Source organism: Micromys minutus (genome assembly GCF_963924665.1).
Source record: "Micromys minutus genome assembly, chromosome: 23".
NCBI classification, from domain to species: Eukaryota; Metazoa; Chordata; class Mammalia; order Rodentia; family Muridae; genus Micromys; species Micromys minutus.
In genome coordinates this window covers 44,947,141-44,967,426 of record NC_137958.1, presented here as the reverse complement: position 1 = coordinate 44,967,426, position 20,286 = coordinate 44,947,141, and the positions used below count along the sequence as shown (strand labels likewise).

Genomic DNA, 20,286 nt, shown 5'->3' with positions numbered 1-20,286 from the left:
TTTTGTAAAATCAAAATTTTAAGTGAGATTATTGAGTTAAGGAATGTGTACTTTTTTTAGTTTCCAATTCTAGATGGCTTTTGTGTGTTGAAATGGCTTATTTCATTATTTGTGAGGTTAGACTTATACGTGTGCTCACTAAGTTTTTGTCTTTTTTGCATTTTCTTCTATAAAATATCCTATGGCCATTAAAGTTCGTCCATATTGGTTAGTAAAAGTCCTTTACATATTAAGGTATTAACCAGTTCTCTTATTAAAAATAGTTTTTATAGACAGTCACTTTTTATTTTGTCAACTCAAGGTGCCTTTGACTTTTGACAGAGTAGGGTGGTGGCTTGCGTAACGTGGACCCTGTAGTTTTTTTTTCCTTTAAGTCTCTCTGACTCTTAAGTTGAAGAAGTACTTTTCCATCTCCAAATTAGATGATTAGTATATTCCCTCTCTCGGTGATTTTACTCTTTTCCTGTATTTAAAAAAAACCCATTTGTAATTTCCAGAGCTTCACAGCACCTGTGCCCTGTCAAGGCTCCAAGATGGCGTAGTCAGTCTCTAGTTCTCGTCTGCGAACCCCTTTCTTTGCGAGTTTCTCAAAGATGCCTTTTTAGCAGCTTTGTGACTGTCTGGTGACAATGAATGTGTTTTATTCCTCTCTGAGACCATCTTTTAAAGCATTCTGTGAACAACACTGACATTGCACGTTTTTAAACGGGCTCAGCTGATGATTGCTGTTAAATCTATAAAGTGAGGCTTAATGTAACTGGCAGGTCCCGGTGAGTTTACACAGGAAGCTGAAGAGTGGACCGAGTCTAATGAGTGTTCTCCGTTAGAAACCATGACCTGTGTGTTGGTTTGTCGAGACTGTAGAGTGTTATGTGTATAGTGTCATTGTTTTAACATGAAGGCTGCCTTTTTGTTTAGATACACGTGATCTTCCCTTTTTCGTGCTTTTATTACCGAGCCCGATGGCAACCAGAACTCTGAAGAAATGCTGATGTAGTCTTTAGAAGGTGGCATTGTGGGTGTCCTGAAGTTCAGCCAGCCAGCCTGGGCAAGTCTCTTAAATCTCAGCCCTGCTCCTTGGGCTCCCCAACCTGTTGGGGGCCAGCACTTAAGCTGTGGAGACTGTAAAGAGAAGCTGTATTCTCAGGGTGGGCTCTAAATTCTGTTCAGCATTCCTTATTTTGGGTAAATGGATCAGCAGGACAATAGAACTGTCCCCCGCTACCCAGTACTGAAGGGTTCGAAGCTCATTAACATTTTCCTATAGTTTTCTAGGCTCAGCGCACGTAGCTCTTTTCACCTCTTACCATCTAATGTTTCTCATTCATTTCCTGTCCTGGCTGTGCTGCTTGGATGTCCTTTAGCTCACCATTGTCTCTCTTAAAAACGAGTGTCTCGAATTAAGCACAGGGTTCCAGACGTGGTCTGGCCAGAACTGGCTAGAATGGAGACGCTAACTCCATGTTTCAGAGATTACCTTTCTTTGAATATTCATGCAGACTGGAATTATATTCGTTTTCTCTAAGCAATCAAATTGCATTTTTGGCTCCTGAATTTTTGGTCAAGTTAGATTGTTACATCGTCAAATCTTTTCCTTTGATGTCAGATTTTTTTTCCTCCCCTCCATTCAGAACTTGCTTTTGTTTAATGTAAATGAAGAACTTTATATTCATTTATTCCTGTTAGATTTGATTGTACTGATTGGGCCTGCTTGGTCTTGAGTCTGACCTAGGAGGATTCCACGATCCAGGCTTTGTACTAGCTTTAAAGTCGTTCACGTGTCTACATCTAAGCCCTTGATAAAAGTATTTACCACCAAACTAGAGACCTAGTTCCTCATGGAATTCTGCTGTTAATCCATTGCAGATGCCACCAGTGTCCCCCAGTAGGTGTGCTATCCCCCCCACCCCCGCTCCCCCCGCACCTCACTTATTCTACCCACAGCAGCAATTGTCTGGGGCTATCAGATGCTAACTCGAAATTCATAGAGGAAACTAATTACGGTGCCCTGCTCTGTTGCCATGGAGCTTGGGTTTCAGAGATGTCATTTAACTTGACTTGACTCCCGCCTGTGTCCCTCCAGCTACGCCCCCTTGATCATCTCCCTTCACTGTTTTACAGAGGCTGTTGGGGTCTTCCAGTCTAGAGTTTTGTGAGGAACTGGGTTTTGTCTTATCGGAACCAGGGTTACAGGTGCACACTGTCACTCCTGGCGTTTGAGTGTGTTCTTTGGAGTCAAACCCATGTCCTCTCACTTGCCCAGCAAGTGTTACTACTGAGTCACCATCTCCTTGGCCCTGTTTGCCTTAAGACAAAGCCAAAACCAGATAATCAGTTGGTGTGCCCTTCCCTAGGGAAGGCTTTCTCGGCATTCTGTAACGGCCTGTAGTTGCTCCTCATGGTTGAGGCCTCATATGAGAGTGCCCCTCCCTGCCACATTAGCGTGCTTATTGGAATCCTTGTTCAGGTCATGTTTAGGCATGTTTAGTGAGACATTGTACCTGTAGCTACCGACATTTCTGGAAATAAAGAAAAAAATTTATGGCAGACTTCCTTTTCCTCTGGCTCTTATAATCTTTCTGCCCTTATCTTCAGCCATATATCTGAGCCATGTAAGCCATGTTGTATTTATTGAGGAACACAAATACATGCACACACACACACACACACACACACATACACACATACACACACACACATACACACATACACACACATACACACACACATACACACACATACACACATATATGCACACACATACACACATACACACATACACACATACACACACATACACACATATATGCACACACATACACACATACATAACACACACATACACACATACACACACATGTACACACACACACATATATGCACACACATACACACATACACACATACACACACATATATGCACACACATACACACATACATAACACACATACACAAACATATATGCACACACATACACACATACACACACACATACACACACATACACACATACATAACACACACATACACACACATACACACACACATACACACATACACATACACACACCACCACCAACAACAACAATTAAAGACTAACAAAAATTATTTTTTTTTATTAAAATTATTATTTATAAACCGGAAACCCCTAGAGTATTAAACTTGTTACAACTTAGCAGTCACATTTTCCATTTATAAAACAATTGACACTTCCTTAGAGTGTATCAATGGTTTGTAATAGTTGGTTATAACAATGGTTATAACAATTACAACAATGTAACAAATTGTGTTTGTGATAGATATATAGGTCCAGAGGCTTAAATTGACTTTAAATGATACACCTGTACTTCCTTGAGTTACTGTTTTCTTTTTCTGTTGCTCAAACAATGCTGTCTTCTGGGAAGATCCCCTTGATTGACAGTACCCTGGTATGTTATTGTAAAATAGGGTTCCTTGATTACATGTTGTTACTCATTTTGTCTTTGTGGCAGAAATCCTTTAGTGGTTTTAAGTTCTGTTTCATTCTGACATAGAAAGTCTTATATGATATTTCTGAAAGCTTCGTCCTTAGTACCGTGGTTTGTTTGCCTTACACTTTAAAGCTATCCTGTTTTCAGTTGAGTACCTTGCTATGACAGCAGCAATTTAGAAACCAACCCCCCCCCCCCGATTGTTATATAGTGAAAATTATTAGTTTTGTTTGCTTGCTTTTACATTTATTTATTTTATTTCTTTGTGTGTGGGGGGGTATGTCACATGTGTGGAGGTTGGAGGACAGCTTTTAGTAGCTGTTCTCTACTTCCATATGGACCCAGGCATCAAACTCAGGTCACTAAGTTTGTTGGCAGATGTCTTGAACAACTGAGCTGTCTCCAAGGCCCATGTTTGCTTGCTTGCAAAGAACTAGATAGTCAGAAGAATTTCTGGGGAGCTGTCTTTCATCTCTGGTTTTGATGACCCCCTGTGTCTTCTATGTTTTAGTCTTCAGGTTCTACAGGAATGTGACTGGTTCCTTCCATAACTCCTGTCATTTGTACTTTCTAGCCGACCCTTCCCTGCTAATCGGAATTGATCCCAGAAGATCAGCTCTCCCCTTCCTCTCCGTGCTCTGGAGGCATGGCTCAGCTGGATAGTGTTGGGCTGTTAGATATACCTCCTCTCCCAGTAAGGATGGGGCCTGATGGAGACTTTGATTTCATCTCTAGTCATCTTCTCTGTGTTATGGGGTATCCACCAGAGAAGATTGTTTGGACATGGGCTTAAGCCAATAGAAAGTCTTTATTAGCTGGCCCACAACTACATGGAGGGTTCAGGATCCCAGTGTAGCTGGGAGCCTTACTTGGGGTGAGTTTTTAAGCAAACACACATGCATGTGCATACATGAGCACACACACGCACAGGCATGTGCACACACACTCATGCACATGCACACAAATGCACACACACACATGTTTTGGGTTAACATACTTCAGTTAACAAGAACAATCATCCAGAAGGGGTTCAGTCCAAATGATGTCATCTGTGCACCAGAGGCACTGATCTGGAAAGGGTGGGTGCTCTCCTCAGATCCAGGTATCCCCATGCCAACAATGTCAGTCTTGCTGGCAGGCCTATCTGAGGGGGCTCCGGTCTTTTATGTTAATTGCTTTCTTCGAAAGAACATTGTAATGTTCCAGTATATATATATGCTCATATAAACTCTTTGCTAGGAGAAATTTTACTTTATATTTTTTAAAATAGGGGAACCTACTTGGATTTGGATAATCAACTGTTTGGAGAGCAGATGTTACTCTTGTTTATGAGTGTAACATTCATTATTTTAATTTATCAAGATTGCAGAGATTACTTTTTCTGAGGAATAAATATGAATGGAACCCCGTGGCTCTCTGAGGAGGCAGCCATGTTGGTACACCGTGAGCCTGCCGCCTGCCATCCACAGAGGCAAAGAGGTCTTTAAACAGTAGCCAGAAGATGGAGAACATAGCTTATCCTGAGGGGCTTCACAGAGGCTCCGATGGCATGCGCTCTTTTTATTTAAGTAGTGGGTACATGTGTGTGTGTGCATACAAGTGTCCTCAGAGAATTCTCTAGAGCTGAGCCACCCACTTCGGGAGCTCGGAACTGACTTTGAGTCCTTTGCAACACCTCCACAAGCTCTTAACCGGTGCTTTGTTTTTCCAGCCCCTTTAAACATTTATTTATTTTCTCATTACTTATTTTAATGGGCTCTTTTTGTACATAGACGTTACGCTCTTTTTCACTTCATTTGTCCACACTGCGTCATAGAAGTGGGTCTGACAGGCTGCATATTCCAAGGGGGTCTTTGCTTATTTTTACACTGACTCTAGTGAACTTGCTCCAGGGTAACAAACATGATCAAGCTGTGTTGGAAAAGCCCCCCTCCCCACCCTCCCCCCATGCCCCTCCCCCCGTGGATATGATGCTTTGTATCATTTGTGTAAGCTGAATGGTGTGTGTGTGTGTGTGTGTGTGTGTGTGTGTGTGTGTGTGTGTGATTCTTTGTATCATTGTGGAAAGCTGATTGGTGCGTGTGCTTCATATTTTATAAAGCTCCTTTGTAGATGCAAAGTACCTCACTTGAAGTCAGTTTTGTTGTTTTTCCAAGAAGGCAGATTGCTGAGGTCTTGTGGTGTGAATCGGCTCCGCCCCTCCAACTGCCTTGGTGTTAGGGCAGCTCTCTCTAAACAATCTGTACAAGTTGAGTTGTTGGTGGTGGTGATTTTGCTTGTTTACATATCACAGGACTGCATGTGAAATAACCTGAAATAACTGGGGGACCCTGCCCCTCGCTTTCTTTTTCTAGCTCTGTAGCTAGTGTTCATGTGCTTCTTCTGTGAGACAGAGACGGAATTGCTGGACATTGAACTGACCCACTTAGATGCTTCTCATAGCATCTCTCAGTTGAAGGTTTCCCTGGAGGCGAACATGGGTTCTTGCCTTCTGGGCAAGTGTTTAGCTCTCGTGTGGGCCCTCCAGCCATTTTGACTTAATAACTAAAGGACAATCTGTATACCTCTTGTCAAGATTTGTTTTAAATAAAAGACAGTGCTAAGCAGCCTTTGGCATCTACCAGTGCTCACTTTTGCTCCATTCGACTGGAGTTTTGGTAGAAAGTCAGTGAAGACACTGATTGCTTAAGACCTGGGTATAGCCCCGTTAGCATGCTAGCAGGGCCACACTCTGTTTCTGAAGGATATACTCAGGAATAACTAAGGAAAGAGCAGTTTAGGTGGTGCACATAGATGCTTAGCAGATGCTCTCATTAAATTCTTGACCTTGTCTTTCATCACTAAAGAACTCAAGAATGTTACTGTAGAATTTTTTTTCCATATCCATTTTTTGCTTGTTTGTTTAATATTCTCTGACGTGACCTGAAATGTTTTCACTTCCGTATTCAGTGACTCCCTTGGTAAGTGTCTTCTCCGTCTTCTCTTGCAGACTCACGGACGAGGCGCGGAGGCTCATTGCTGAACTGGGGAGCACTTCCATCACCAGTCTTGGTTTCCGAGACAACTGGGTCTTCTGTGGTGGGAAGGGCATTAAGACAAAGAGCCCCTTCGAACAGGTTTGTGTCGGGGCCATTCATGGCTAATGGACGGGAATCAATGAGTGAGACTTTCTCATTAATATTCTCATGCTAGCTATTTGAGAATTAGACCAAGCCGATTCTCAGTATGTCCAGAGAGGTTTTTCTATAGGTTTTCAGTAAGTAAGTAAAACAATGATGGCTTTTTAAAAATGTTTTAAAATAACTTAAAAAATGATGTCCCTCTTATACACCAATGCGTTATCATACTTGGGCCTTTTAAAGAGCTCTAGTTAAGGATTCCATTTCTACTGTGTTGACCGTTTGCCATATCTCCAGCTCTCTGCCCCCAAGGGTCACCCATTTAGTATATAGAGTCTTAAATGTTATGTGACGTCATTGTTGACAGGTGCATCTCTGAAATGAGGGCGGGCGGGTTGAGCCATTCTGCTTTAGATCCCAAACTTCTTTTTAATGCTGCGTTGCTGTCATCATGTTCCCTTAGCACATAAAGAACAATAAGGACACAAACAAGTACGAGGGATGGCCCGAGGTCGTCGAGATGGAAGGATGCATCCCCCAGAAGCAAGACTGACGGGACAGAAGGCAGGAGCAACAACACACTTTGACCCTGCAGGAGAGCTGTCAAGCAGCCGCTCAGTGTACATATTTCAGTAGCATGGGGCCGTCCAGGGTGTGTGTGCATGATCAAGACCGTCGCTGTGGATTCCGGGATTATTTATTGCTGACAGAAATGGCTACCTTTGTAAATAGTCCTCGTTGCGCCAGTCACTGAACTGTTTGTAAGCACACTTCCCCAAAAGTACGCTGTGAAGTCCGCAGTGGCAATAATGTACTTTAATTCTCAACGTGTGCTCGATGGATCACCAGGCTGGTTGTACAGGACATTGGTATGTATCCTGGTTGCTGTGAAACTGTCATGGAATAACATGGCCTTTAGGGAGGAGATTTTCTTCATACATGTGTGTCTATATAAATATTTGGCATGTGATGACAGTGTCCTTTAAATTAAAGAGATTTTTGGCTAGTGTGTGTGTACTGTTGTCACCTTACAGTCTGACTCCTGTTGTATCTTTTTACTGTCTTTATTTTTCTCCCCTCCAGAAAAAATCCAGAAACAATCATGTGAAAATTTACATCAGATTTGTTAAAAGCACAACATTTTTTTTTTATAACAGTGAAGACCAACATTAATGTAGGAGTCATGAAGGGCTCATTTTCTTGATTTTGTGTTCACGGTGTGAATTCTGTGATTTTTTTTTTATAAGCTATGTAGAGTGAGCCTAGGGGTGGGATGCCACAGAACTGGGGGACCAGGCCGAGTCCCTTCCTCAACCCAATTAAGTCATTCAGGAAAACTGGGTCAGTACATTTAGACTAATATAGAGGCATTTCTCTGCTTTCTTACCTTCATTGACCACATGGTTTTAGAACAGGAATATTTACTATCATAGCTTGGATTTGTAAACCAGGATGTTCTTGTTATTTATTGCTAACTTCATAACAGCAGCCATTGCCTAAACGTGTAGCAGAATATTTAAAAAGTCCTAGTTAACTTTTTTTTTTTTAGGGTATTAGATACCTATTGTACGAGTCATACATCAAATCCTCATGTATGGAATCGCTTAGCATGCAACATAAACACATGAAATGTTCATGCTGCCCCCTGCCCCCTGCCCCCTGCCCCTTGCCCCCTGCCCCCTGCCCCGCGGGATGAGGCAACACTTAAAATCTGAACCTAAAATTTAGGTGGTTTGTATAAAAATCTAAAAGCAGTATTTGCTATCTTGTTAAAAGCTGGAAGCAATTCAGAGACTTCTTGACTGTTACTGACCCTGTGGTACTGTGTCTTGCCACAAACTGAATGTTGTTCATAAGGAGACACATCTGCATTCAGAGAAGTTTTGTAAACTTTTTAAGAGTTCAGGTGCTTCTGTGCTAACCCACATCCAGTGTATATGGTTTTAGCTTTTTCTTTTTTTTACAGTTCTAGGGATTGGAAAATAAATATTGCGGGGTTGTTTTGTTCTCTACTACTAAATATAAGTACTCTTGGTTTGACATTATAAACTTTTTTTCTTTATTTTTGTATTTGGCAAAGCACTACATCTATAGAACATCCCGTAAAATCCTTCCAGTTTTTTTTTTTTTTTTTTTTTTTTGTACATCTCAACATGTAAAAATTAAGTTTTTGCCATTCAACCCAGTAATATCATATCTTCTGGATTTATCTGAACACGTATAGAAGTTAAGTTGCTTGACCACAGGCTATCCCTTTGAGAGATGGGTTTTCCATTTGTATAAGCTGTTGGGCTTATGAGACTGACTCTGTAACAGCTGTGGTGCTGTGGGTTTTGCCTGGATTCTGTCTTGTATCGCTTGCGCCGGCTCAACTCTGAAAGCAATAACCAACTGTTTTATGTTCACATCAGCCTTAGAAGCGGAACAATGTTCATTGAATGTTGAAAATGAATTTTCTTTATTAAAATCAAAACTCTTTAACACTGGCATGTAGTGGTTTCGGTGACGGGTGAGGTCCACAGATGCAATTCGGCTCATAACCACGGGTGCTTTCTGAGAACAGAGCGGGGAGGTGGGGGTTAAAATCGCAAAAGAGAGGTGGGAAATAAGACGCCGAGAACCTTCCTCATCTTCTGTTTTGTCAGCCTTTCCCTGTTCATTTTAAATGAAAGGAAAAATGCATTCTGCTCAGTGTGCAAAGCAGTTTACATGGGAAATGCACTTGGTACTTTTTTCAAGTCCCTATGAGAAAGGGAAATGCTTCTTGAGCTGGTAAAAGATTGGCCACTCAACCAAGTCCTTCCACCTCTCCAAATACATGTGAGTGTGGATCTGTAGAAGCCAGGAATGGAATTTTCCCATTTCTAAAGCATTTCTAAGGTTTCTTTTCTTGTCCTTACCAGGATGGCTGTTCTACCATAAACTTTGTTTTTAGTTGTCATAAGCCAGTGATTGGTCAACCCTCACATATGAAATCCCATTTTTCTCTTTGTATTACTCCATCTTTCTGGAAGCTTTTGGCATCAGTCAGCTCAAGGAAAGGTTGGATGGGATGAAAAAGAAGCAGCTACATTAGTAACTTGCCAGTTCTAAGCCAAAAGGAGCCAGTGAACTGGACGGGAGCCTCCTTAACCAGAGAAACACAGCAACGCTTGAGGCCACCTGTGATCTCCAGGGCCCCGACTTTCACCTTCTGTCTCATCCGAGACTCAGGATGCCACCCACAGGCCTCACCACATGCAGAAGCCAAGATTTCATGTCTTGTAGTTGGTCACCATTGGGAATCAGATAAAAAGGGCTCCACTTCCCTAGGATTGCCTACGCAGAGGAGGAAGCTTCAGTGGAAGAAACTTTTATTACTGTTGCTGTTATCATCTGCTTGCGGGGGGCGGGGGCGGGGGCTTCTAATCACATTTCCCACAATCATTAACCACCATGCAAATGGATTCAGCCTCCCCAGGACATTGATACCACTGTTTGGTTATGGCCTGATATGAGCAAACTGAACCTAGGGACAAGGGAATTCTCTGCCATCTCTTGCTTTTCTGCATCACCACTGGAATATGATGGCCCATTGCATGTTTACTGCTAAATGTTACTTTCTGTAGAGATGTCCCTTCAAGCAGAGGAGACTTAATACTCACCCCTGGGACTCAGGTTTTAACTAAGGGTTCAGGGTGAAGCTCGGTATAGGACTCAATGACTGCTAAGTTTTGCATTTTTTATTTGTTTATACCTGTTGACATTAATGTGGAAATATGAATACTTTTCAATTTCAGCTACAAAAGTGCTGTTCTTATGTTTGGTTCTGTTTATTGGGTACCTGGTCAGAGACCTGCATTCTTTGACAAGAATAGGAATGAACAACAAGAATTTCTTGGGTGTTCAGTTCTGAGCACTGGAAAGATTTAACCATGTTAGACACTGTCATCTGTGCATGTTCCATTCACAGACAAGCCAGTCGTCACAAGTGCCTATTAGTTGGGAAGTCCAAGACAACAGAGTAGGGGGTTCAGTTGGTGAGTGTCCTTAGGTGTGAGGAACAGCATCTACAAATGTGTCCTGACCCCAGAGGTTTTCTGTTCTTTAGCACGTAGCTGTGAGTTACAAGGTAAGTAAGCAAGCCTGTTCCTAGATTCCTGCAGGAATTGGAAACTCTGGGTCAAAATAAGGCTGAAAGCCAGCAGAACTGCCCATTGTATATTTTACAAAATACTGCTAAATCCTTTAATGGAAATATTCTGGACTAGGTCCCCTATGGTTCCATACCCCAGGGCATGGTGGGAGTGGGAACACTTACAGGTATTCCCACAACCAGGATTTGGAAATTGTTTCTACATTTAGTCCATAACATTTAAACTACAGTATCTTGAGAAATAATAAGTTGGTTATTTTAAAAGAAAAAAATAGTCTTCAAGTTGGCAAAAGGAAGAATTTCTCAAAATAATGAACTTTATCTTTGTGAAATTATCCTGTACCATCGAGGGGAGGATAGGTTGGAGACCACGTGTCTGCCCCGTTGACCTGGATAGGTCGGAGACCACGTGTCTGCCCCGTTGACCTGAGCTTTCCCATTTTGCTCTCTTTCTGTATGCATTTTTTATAGCAAAGAGCTTGAGAGAAATATCTCAAGCGAATGTACTATCCCGGAGAGTTTGAGATACGGTGATGGTAGTGGCCAGGGCTAGGAAAGACTGGAGCTCAGGACTAGGAAAGATCACTGACTTAATCTCTGAGTCCCCTTTGCTTGCCTGGTGATTTAAGCTGTATTGAAATATACAGCAAAATAAAAGACTCCGTGGGGACATAGGTTACTTTAGCTTATTTTTGGATACCCAGAACTAGGTAGATACAGATTTTGACCACAGCTGTTAGGCTGTTACTAAGATGTTTCTTGGAAGCTGTGGAGACCAGTCAACCCCTGGGCTGGACCAGCTACTTAACAGGGAACAGGCAGTCTTTACCCCATTGCATTTGCCTCCAGTTCTTACAAGTCAGATGAAGGCTTCCACATACTTCGCTCCTTAAAAAGACACCTAAGAGCCTTTAGTTTGTGTCAACTCCATCCGCATTTACTGTTATCCTCTCTTTGTAACATTTAAGGTTTCTTTTCAAAGTTGTAAATGGTACACCACCCACCCACCAGGTAGTTTTTCCTTGTGTGTGAAGATAAGCCATTACAAATGATGAATGCTATCTATCTTTGGAAAAACAAAAACAAAACAAAAGAAAAAGAAAAGAAAACCCAAAACCTTGCATAGCAATTGGCTATAAGAACATCAGTAAAGGTGTATTTATCTTATTCTGAGTTGTTATCTTATTGATTCAGATCATTTCTTCTAGAGTAATTCCACTGTGAGCCCTGTTTGGGATGTAGATTAGAGGCCAGTTTCATCACTTTGAGCTCCTTAATCAAGTTCATAGATCCAAACACTGTAATGTCACTACTTACAGATCCCTCGAAGTTTACATGCTGTAAACCTAGTCCTGAGGATTTGGATAGTATGAGACGCACAGTAAGGGTAGTGTGGCTGTGGAGGACACAGATTTGCAGCTGGCCCATCCTGTGTGAGCATGACTAGGCACTTCCTTCATCTGGGAAATGGAGTCACAATAATGGTGCCTAACTTATGGAATTGTGAGGACCATTCCCATATATACTTTCATATATACACATGTACATATTCATACACACATATGTATGGATGAAATGTATTTTGCCAGCTGTACAGCAAATGCCATCAGGGTGTTGGCTAAAGTTTGCCTTCACAGGAGACGAGTCTCCCATCCCTGCTTCCACAGTTGCCTTCTCCACGTCTCTCCTTTAGTTAATAATAACCTTGTTAAATTGTAAGGGTCACAGTTAAATGTTCAGGACTGGTCTTAACTAGATCCATTCATTTCGGTACTAACAAGGCTTCAGAAAAACCGTGTGTCGGAATACATATTGTGCATATCACATAATTCTAAAGCTACAAAGACATGTAAGATCATGACATGTAAATATATATAGGGAAACATTTTGTTCTTGGTATAATGTGTGCTCCTTAAACTAGAGAACAAACCAAATACCATCTAAACTCGGGGTAGGGAATGCCATGGTCATTTATGTTCAAAAGAATGAATAGGTTCTGTAGTGTGCTGTTAGCAGAAAAAGACTTCCCATATTCCTAATCCAGAGGCCAAACAATAATGGTATTGTTTAATATACTTCCTCTTATTAAAAAAAAAAAAAGATAAGAGTCTCACTATGTAGCCCTGGCTAGATCTGCACTCACTCTATAGACCAGACTGGCCTGGAACAGGGATCTGCTTGTCTCCACCTTCCCAAGTGCAAGCATGAAAGGTGTGTGTCACCATACCTGGCTTACTTTTCTTTAATTTCATTTTAAGATGATCCATTCTCTCTTATTTATCCTAAATCAGGAAAACAAACAAACCTTAGACAAACAATAGATTTATTAGTGGCAATGCCCCTATTTACATAATACATAAGATCTGGCTTTGATATGTTTGGATGTGAGTTCTACATGATGCCAGACACCACAAACACATCACTAGAACTAAGACATGTAACGCTCTGTTGGCTATGGGCATTTAAGTCCCCTTTCCTGCCAACTCATGCACTGGTTTTCCTGTACGCATCACCCCCGCCCCCCCCACACACACACCTAGTCTCAAACTGTTGAAATTGGTTGGACTTAAAACCTGCCACCCAGCAAGGGCCCAGATTGCTACTAGAGAGGTACGGTACCTGTTGGTCACAACCTGGCTCCCAGTTGTCATTGTCATTGGTGTGAACATCAACACAGAAGATTTTTGCCAGACTTTCGGGGAAGGAAACTGCCCTGACTTTGGAATAGACAACTAGAAAATGAACTCCAATTTTCTTTAGAAGGCAAGCTCTGCTAATGTGGTGGTCATGTAACCGAGAGAAGCAGAGATGGACCTGCTGGAGGGTGGGGGCAGAGCAAGAATTTGAGGCGCACAACTACGGAGCCTGGTATACAAGGCATGCCAGGGACCAGAGGAAAGTCATGGTACGAGCCGAGCTGAAGGACTCTGGTGGCCACTTACTGAAAATGCTTCCTCCGGTCCAGTTAAACATTTCTCGGTCAGCATGTTTTTCTTGATGTCAGTCTAGTCTGAGTCTCTGCTCTATGCTATTTGCAACATAAAAACAGATGGTGAAAACCTCAAGAATGAATGACTGGCTGGAGTCAAAGATAAGAAGGAAAGGAGCCCAGGTACAGCTTGGGAATGAGAAAGCATCCTTGGCATCCTAGAAAGCAGAAGCAAACAGGCTATTACAGAACCAGAGGCTGACTGGCCCTCAGTCCACTGACAGGGTAACGTTTCCTAATTAGTTAGTGTTTACTACAGCCTTCCTCTGTTCAAGGAAAAACGTGATTGTGTTCAAGGCAGATAAAGTAGAGTTGCTTTGTAAAAGGAGCCTCAGCCCCACCCCCTCCTGTCAGAGAATAACAGGAAATGGAAAAGCAAGTCTTTCAAATTCCCTCTGTATTTGTCCTTTTGTTAAGCCCAAGGCTGTCACTGAGCAAACAGTAACGGCTGGACTTTGTCACCAGTAAATGTCCAAGTTTCCATTATAATATCAGAATTGAGAAATCTTCCAGAGGTTTGCATTTCAAATTATTGCTTAACATTGGTTTAAAAAATTAATAAAAAATAGATCAAAATCTTTGGTAAATATTGATCTTATTAATGAGAAAAGGGATGTCCTTTTGTGTCCATCATGAAGTTAGAAAAACTGTTTTCCATATAATTCTAAAATATTTAACAAAGTATAAAAGCAGAAGCGTTTACAGTAAAATACGATCTAGAGACAGCCCTGTGTCACCTCAGAGGGTATTTTTGTCAAATAAGAATGCATATGTGTGGGTTAAAGTAGAAACAGGGACAGGGGTTTAGCTCAGTGGTGGAACACATACAAGCACAAGAGTCTGGGTTCTGAACTTAGATCAATCCATGCCCCCCCACCAAAGGAAAGAAAAGAAAAAAGAAATGAAAAGAAAAAAAAGAAAGAAAAACAGCACCCGGCATTCAAATGGCAGCATTGAATAAAACATAATAAATACCCAGGTATCAAATTTGACATTATTCTGGCTTAGATTCTGTTTCCCAGCCAAGACCTTTACTGTGAAATCTAGTGTAAGAAATCAGAGCTAAGGTCGAAAAGAGAATTCGATTACTCTGGCTACTGAAAGAACACGGCTGTCGGTGTTTGGTAACAGATTTTAATCCATAGCCCAGAAAACTGTCATTTTCAGGACAGCCATGGCTATGCAGAAAAACTCTGTCTCAAAAAATATTTTTCTTTTTAAAGAAAACTGTCATTTTTGGCAAGAAATACACATCCAGGTAACTGCCTCAATTACCTTTCCCCCCTCCCCAATGTTTTAAAAAGAAATTAATAGTATGAAGAAAAAAAAAAAAAACAAAAGTTATTCTCATTTCTTAATGTAGTCTCATTATTCTGGGACGTTCAGATTTTAACAATAAATGTTTTTATGTCTTAATATGTCACATAAGTTAAATACTGTATTTACAAAATATAAAACATTTGAAGCAAAACACTATACAAAACACTGCCTTTACATAATTGAGATGCTTTATCATCTTCCTCAACTCCTTCTAAGGACTCTCACAGTAATATGTTTTCCACTCCCCAGACAAAATCTTCTTGGTTAAAGACACTTAAAAATTCAATTCATGTTTTACCTTTAACATTTTGATTATACTTATTACTTAACATCTTTTAAAAGACTTTAAAAGGATATTGTATCTCTGAATGGAGATTCTTGTTAATGGCCCTTCTTCTGAAGTGTGTGCAATGTAAGAGAAGCACCTGCCTCAGTTAATTTTCAGCATCTTTTCTCTATTCACAAACAATATAATTAATTCTATTAGACTACTAAAAAAAAAAAAAAGAAATGCAATTCATGTGTACTGTTCTTTGCCTTCTATAAGCGATATCTTTTAAAAAATGATCGATGTGCACCAACCGTGACTGATTTCTGTAATTGTGTCCCCAGTCTAAGATTTTATCCTGAGCCTGGACCAGTTCTCTGGGATAAGGGCTTTCTTTTCTTTTTAGTTTTCTTTCTCTGTATTGCTTCAGAAACAGACTGCTGTTCCCTATATGTCCATGTATATTCCCCAAACCATCCAAAGGCCACTGCCAACGTTTTCAGCAATCCTCGTGATCAGCGTGTGAAGTCTGCCAGAAAGAAGAAATCGCAGACTGACCCAAGGGTCTGGGAACACTTACAGGCAGCGACTTCCCCTGCTGTGCACAGTAGGGGGCGCCCTCCTGATGACTACACCATTGGTTCGCTACCGAGGCGTCTGGTGCTAGGCTGGCCAGAGGGTTACTTACAAGTGTGGACATCGGCCATGCTTTCACACCTCCTGCAGCGGACGTAGCAGCACCAGATAAACTTACACTCACACCTCTCCACGTGCCTGACCACATGGGTGTTGTAGCCTCGGCCACAGCAGAGGAGGTTGCATCCGTCCGCGCCTCCTGATGTACGATTGCACTCTCTGCCCTGTGTTCCAGGGATGCCCAGTTTCTTGTTCTCCACGCAGTAGTTTGGAGACTTATGAGCATACAGCAAGTCATCCTTGAGAATGGGCGTCTGCCTCTGATCCTTTTCTCTCCTGCGCATTTTCCTCTTGGTTTTGTCTGAGATCTGGATGCTGTTTTCGTATTTATCCTTTAGAAAATGTCCAATCTTTTCGAAAGAAGACATAGTTTTCCAGCAGGTTTTCACAGCACAGGAGCCGGAAACTCCGTGGCAGCGGCAGTCCACAGACATTAACTTGGCGACAGCCTAAAACCAACAACGATTGTGTTCAAATGTCATTGGTGCGATGTTTCGCCCAACAGCAGAGACAGTTAAACTAGCCACTCAAGTTTTTTACACTTTCCTCCATAAAAAGAGTGGTTTGAACATAAACCGTCTTTAAAGTTGTTTTGGAGTTCAAATATTTTGTCATTTATTTCTGTCTAAATGTTTTGATTCTATACAGAAACCCTTCCCACGCTACATTTAAAACAGTGGGGGTTGGGTGGGGGGGGGTCTAGCCGGAAGGTCTGAGTTGGATTCTTGGGAAACCACATGGTTCGAAGCAGAGAACTGATTCCTGCAAGGTGTCTTCCTGACTCCCACGTGTTATGTGCACCATAGCATGCACATTAACCACCTATGCTAAATAAATAAATAGCCATATAAAAACACTAAAATATATTAGTGTCAGGTCACCTAGTTTTACTACTCACCAAAGATGATCTGAGACCTCACTCATTCGGGGCTGAAAATGGATTGTTATATGTGCCTGCCTGTATGCCTCCGATACCATTTAAAATCTTGCTGTTCAGAATCCGGTTCACGGACCAGCAACTCCAGCATCCCTCGTAGGGAATGTAGAGAACCCTGGCCCTAAGCCAGATGTACAGAATGAAAGGCTACAGTTTAAACCAGAGCCTCAGGGGATTATCACGCAAAACACTAAGGGGGAAGTCAGCATCAGCGTTACACCGCCCACACAGAAACATCGCGAGAACTTTCGGAGAGACCAGTTCCTCAAACCCTTGAAATGGCATTGGCTGGGGTGAGCGGAGAACATGACATAGTTGGCACCTTGCTGTGACACCTGTCGGATCCACTGAGTCTTCCTAGGTTTGGTCACTGTAAAGTCAGTTACGCGACTAGGTAAAGAGGGAGTAAGACCACACAAGCAACCTTGTCTCCAGCTAAAGGAGAAGACACTCAGAGTGACAAATTCTTCCGCTTTTCTGGAAAATATTGCTCCTGTCCTTTATAGATAGAGAGCGTTATCTTAACATGAAGAATAAGAAGAGAAAAAATTGTCTGGAATTGCAATTCTTTCGAGGATGAGTTAGAAGGGACATGAACTTGAGGCTAGCCTGGGGAACATAGTGAGTCCCAGGCTAGCCTAGGTGCAGAGTCATGCCTTGTCTAAAGAAAAGGAAAAGAGGCCCAGGTTAATATAGTTTTCAACACATTTCTAAGTGTGGAGTTCAGTTTATACAGCCTGGGGCACTAAATGAAGTCACAAACAGTTGTAACAGCACATTGTTTGAGGCATGTTAAGGTCTAAAGACTCCTGTCTTTGATGAAGTTGGTGTAAGGGTTAAGATGAATTTTTCAAGGAGTCTAAACTAACAATCAGAGTTCTAAAGGTTTAGGGCTCTAACCTCTTACATAGCAACATTGTTTCCCATGGTCCCCAGACGGTGGCAGAGCAGATTAATAAACTGTCAGGACTGGTTGTAGAGTTCACATTCCGTCATCGTGCTGGGCAAAGTGAAAAATGAATCCGCCCAGTTCAATGGCTTAAAACTTAAGCATATAGTTTCACAAAAGCAGTTTAAATTCTACTTACAGCTCTTATCAAAACTACAAAATGACCCAGGCTTTATTAGTATTGATGTCTACCGGAGGGCATTTTTCTTACATTTCCACAGTCTAACCACAAAGAATATCTCAAACTAGTAACGTGGAACTGCAGACTTATGAGAACATAGGACCCTGGTTTTTACATCTCGGTAGCCTTTAACACAATCAGTAGAATAGTTTTCAAAGCTCGTCCTTTCAAAAACACATGATATAATCATTTTTATTCCTAAAGCTTTGGAACTAATGAATGAAGCTGTTTCTTACTACACAGAGCAGAAACCCTGTGGTGATAAAGAACAACGTATAGCATAAAGTATGGCACACAGCTAATCTGATCAACGGCACTTGGTGTTCACAAAATACTTGCTTCATTAAGAGATCTATATGTAGGTAAACGCTTAAGATTAATACAACCAGCGACCCTTTGTTTGTATTTTACGTGGTAGTGGAGATGAAAAAAGCAAAGAGTTCAGTCAGTGTAGGTAATAAAATAAATTGTCCGAGAAGCCCAGACCTGGGAGGAAGTGTATGTTTAAACCAGATCAGCGTTCCTGACAGTCAGCGCTTGGTGATTTAAGCTGCCTTCCCTTCAGATCACCACTGAGAGCCCAACCTCCTTCTATTCACTAGTTTGTACACGGGAGCTGTTGATTTGCAAAGCACCAAAGGCAGAGTGGACGGCTCACTGGATGACTTTTGAATTGTTCACTAACACAAAACAGGTTTAAAACACCCACAGTGCCTAACCTGACTGGGAAGAGGCGACACAGAGCAAAGTCACTGGTAGAGGGCCAATGTCCCTCAGAGCCCAGGAGCTGGCTGGCTCTTAACTGTCCCAGACAGCGGGAGTCCACCCACCGGAACTGCTTCAAAGTTTGCACGAATCAAAAAGAGACTTGCAAATTCGGTTTTGCCACCTATGAAGCTTATATTAAGATTCTGAGGGATTTCCCTACTTTAGAAAACAACTCTTTTTAAATACTAGGAGTTCCTAATTTTTTACTGTTATGTTTTTAAGCTTTTAGTTTTATGACTTTGGTTCAAAACTGACCCTAACATAAGTAGAAGAAATAGTATTCTTATCGAAGAGACACATTTTCCCCCTAGAATTTACATATAGAAATCAACTTTGAAAAGAAGAATTCCACGAATTTCACATACGATTTGAATGGCAATGTTCCCATATTACTCCAGAGACAGAGCACAGAGCTGAAGTAGAGGGACACAGTTACTGCTCGGAGAATTTTATGAAACAGGGAGTTTCAGGCTACATACACACACACACACACACTCACACACACACACACAGTTTAACTTTGCCGACATTAGTGTTTCTTGGAACAGATTTTCATAAATCACATACTTGATCTGGTTTTACGGCAAGAAAAATTTTTTTCACTTAATACGTAGTTAATGAACAAGCACTTAGTTGTGATTCCAATTTTATAGGAAAATAAACAGTGTGGCGAGGACGCTTGTCTTACATAAATTGGGTGATATATGATATAAGGTCTTTATAACTCGGCAAGATAATCTTAGAGAAGCAGAGAAACGGAAGTGGAAAATGAGTGTATTTAAAGATATTGCCAAAAGCCTCCAAAATGTGTGGCCTGTATCTTTTTCGCTGTGGTTCTTAATTAATGTTAAGCAGCTAGCATGAGCTTCAGTGCTTGTCTGGTGTTTTCTGGTAACTGGGAAAGAGAACGGCAACCTAGTGAGCTGTGTGTGGTTATGGGAAAATTCCTTTCTCTCCTCTAGTTGAGTTGTTAAGGTTTATAACAATGTTAACAAAGGAAGGTTTTGTTAACTATTGCAAACAGATGTGCCCAATCTGGTGGCCCTAGTATAAACAATGGGGGAGCAATTAGGAAGGTGGCATTTAATCTGGGGGTGGGGGGGAGTTCCTCACAGATGCTTTAGGTTGGTAAGTTTCTGACACAGGGAAATAGGAAAGATGTATCGCTGGGACTCAGTGCAAAACCAGACAGCACCTAAGAGATGGTTTAAGGACTCACTGCCTCCCAGTGTTAAATCAAAGGAACGCTGTGGATGGAGATTGTTTTCCACACACCACTTGTTCCGGACTTTACTTGGAATGGTGGGGAACGTTCAGAAACCAACAATCCGTTCTGTCCGCCATCAGAGGATCATTTTAATTTAAGAACTCTGCGAGTTCATATTGGGTGGATGCGTGTGTAATATTCCTATCCCTCTGACCCATTTCATCCCTTTCTGTCCCCAGACACATT

At 41.6% G+C, this 20,286-nt stretch overlaps 1 protein-coding gene across 1 annotated transcript in view; it reads left to right on the top strand.

The window, feature by feature from the left end:
- FAM3C (FAM3 metabolism regulating signaling molecule C) overlaps window positions 1-9,063 on the top strand; it is a 47,142-nt gene extending 38,079 nt beyond the window's left edge. The window contains exons 9-10 of the mRNA XM_080936541.1: window positions 6,461-6,587; window positions 7,054-9,063. Of these exons, the coding sequence (XP_080792667.1) occupies window positions 6,461-6,587; window positions 7,054-7,143 (217 nt within the window). The 3' untranslated portion in view covers window positions 7,144-9,063. The remainder of the gene's footprint in view (window positions 1-6,460; window positions 6,588-7,053) is intronic.
- The last annotated feature ends 11,223 nt before the right edge of the window (window positions 9,064-20,286 follow it).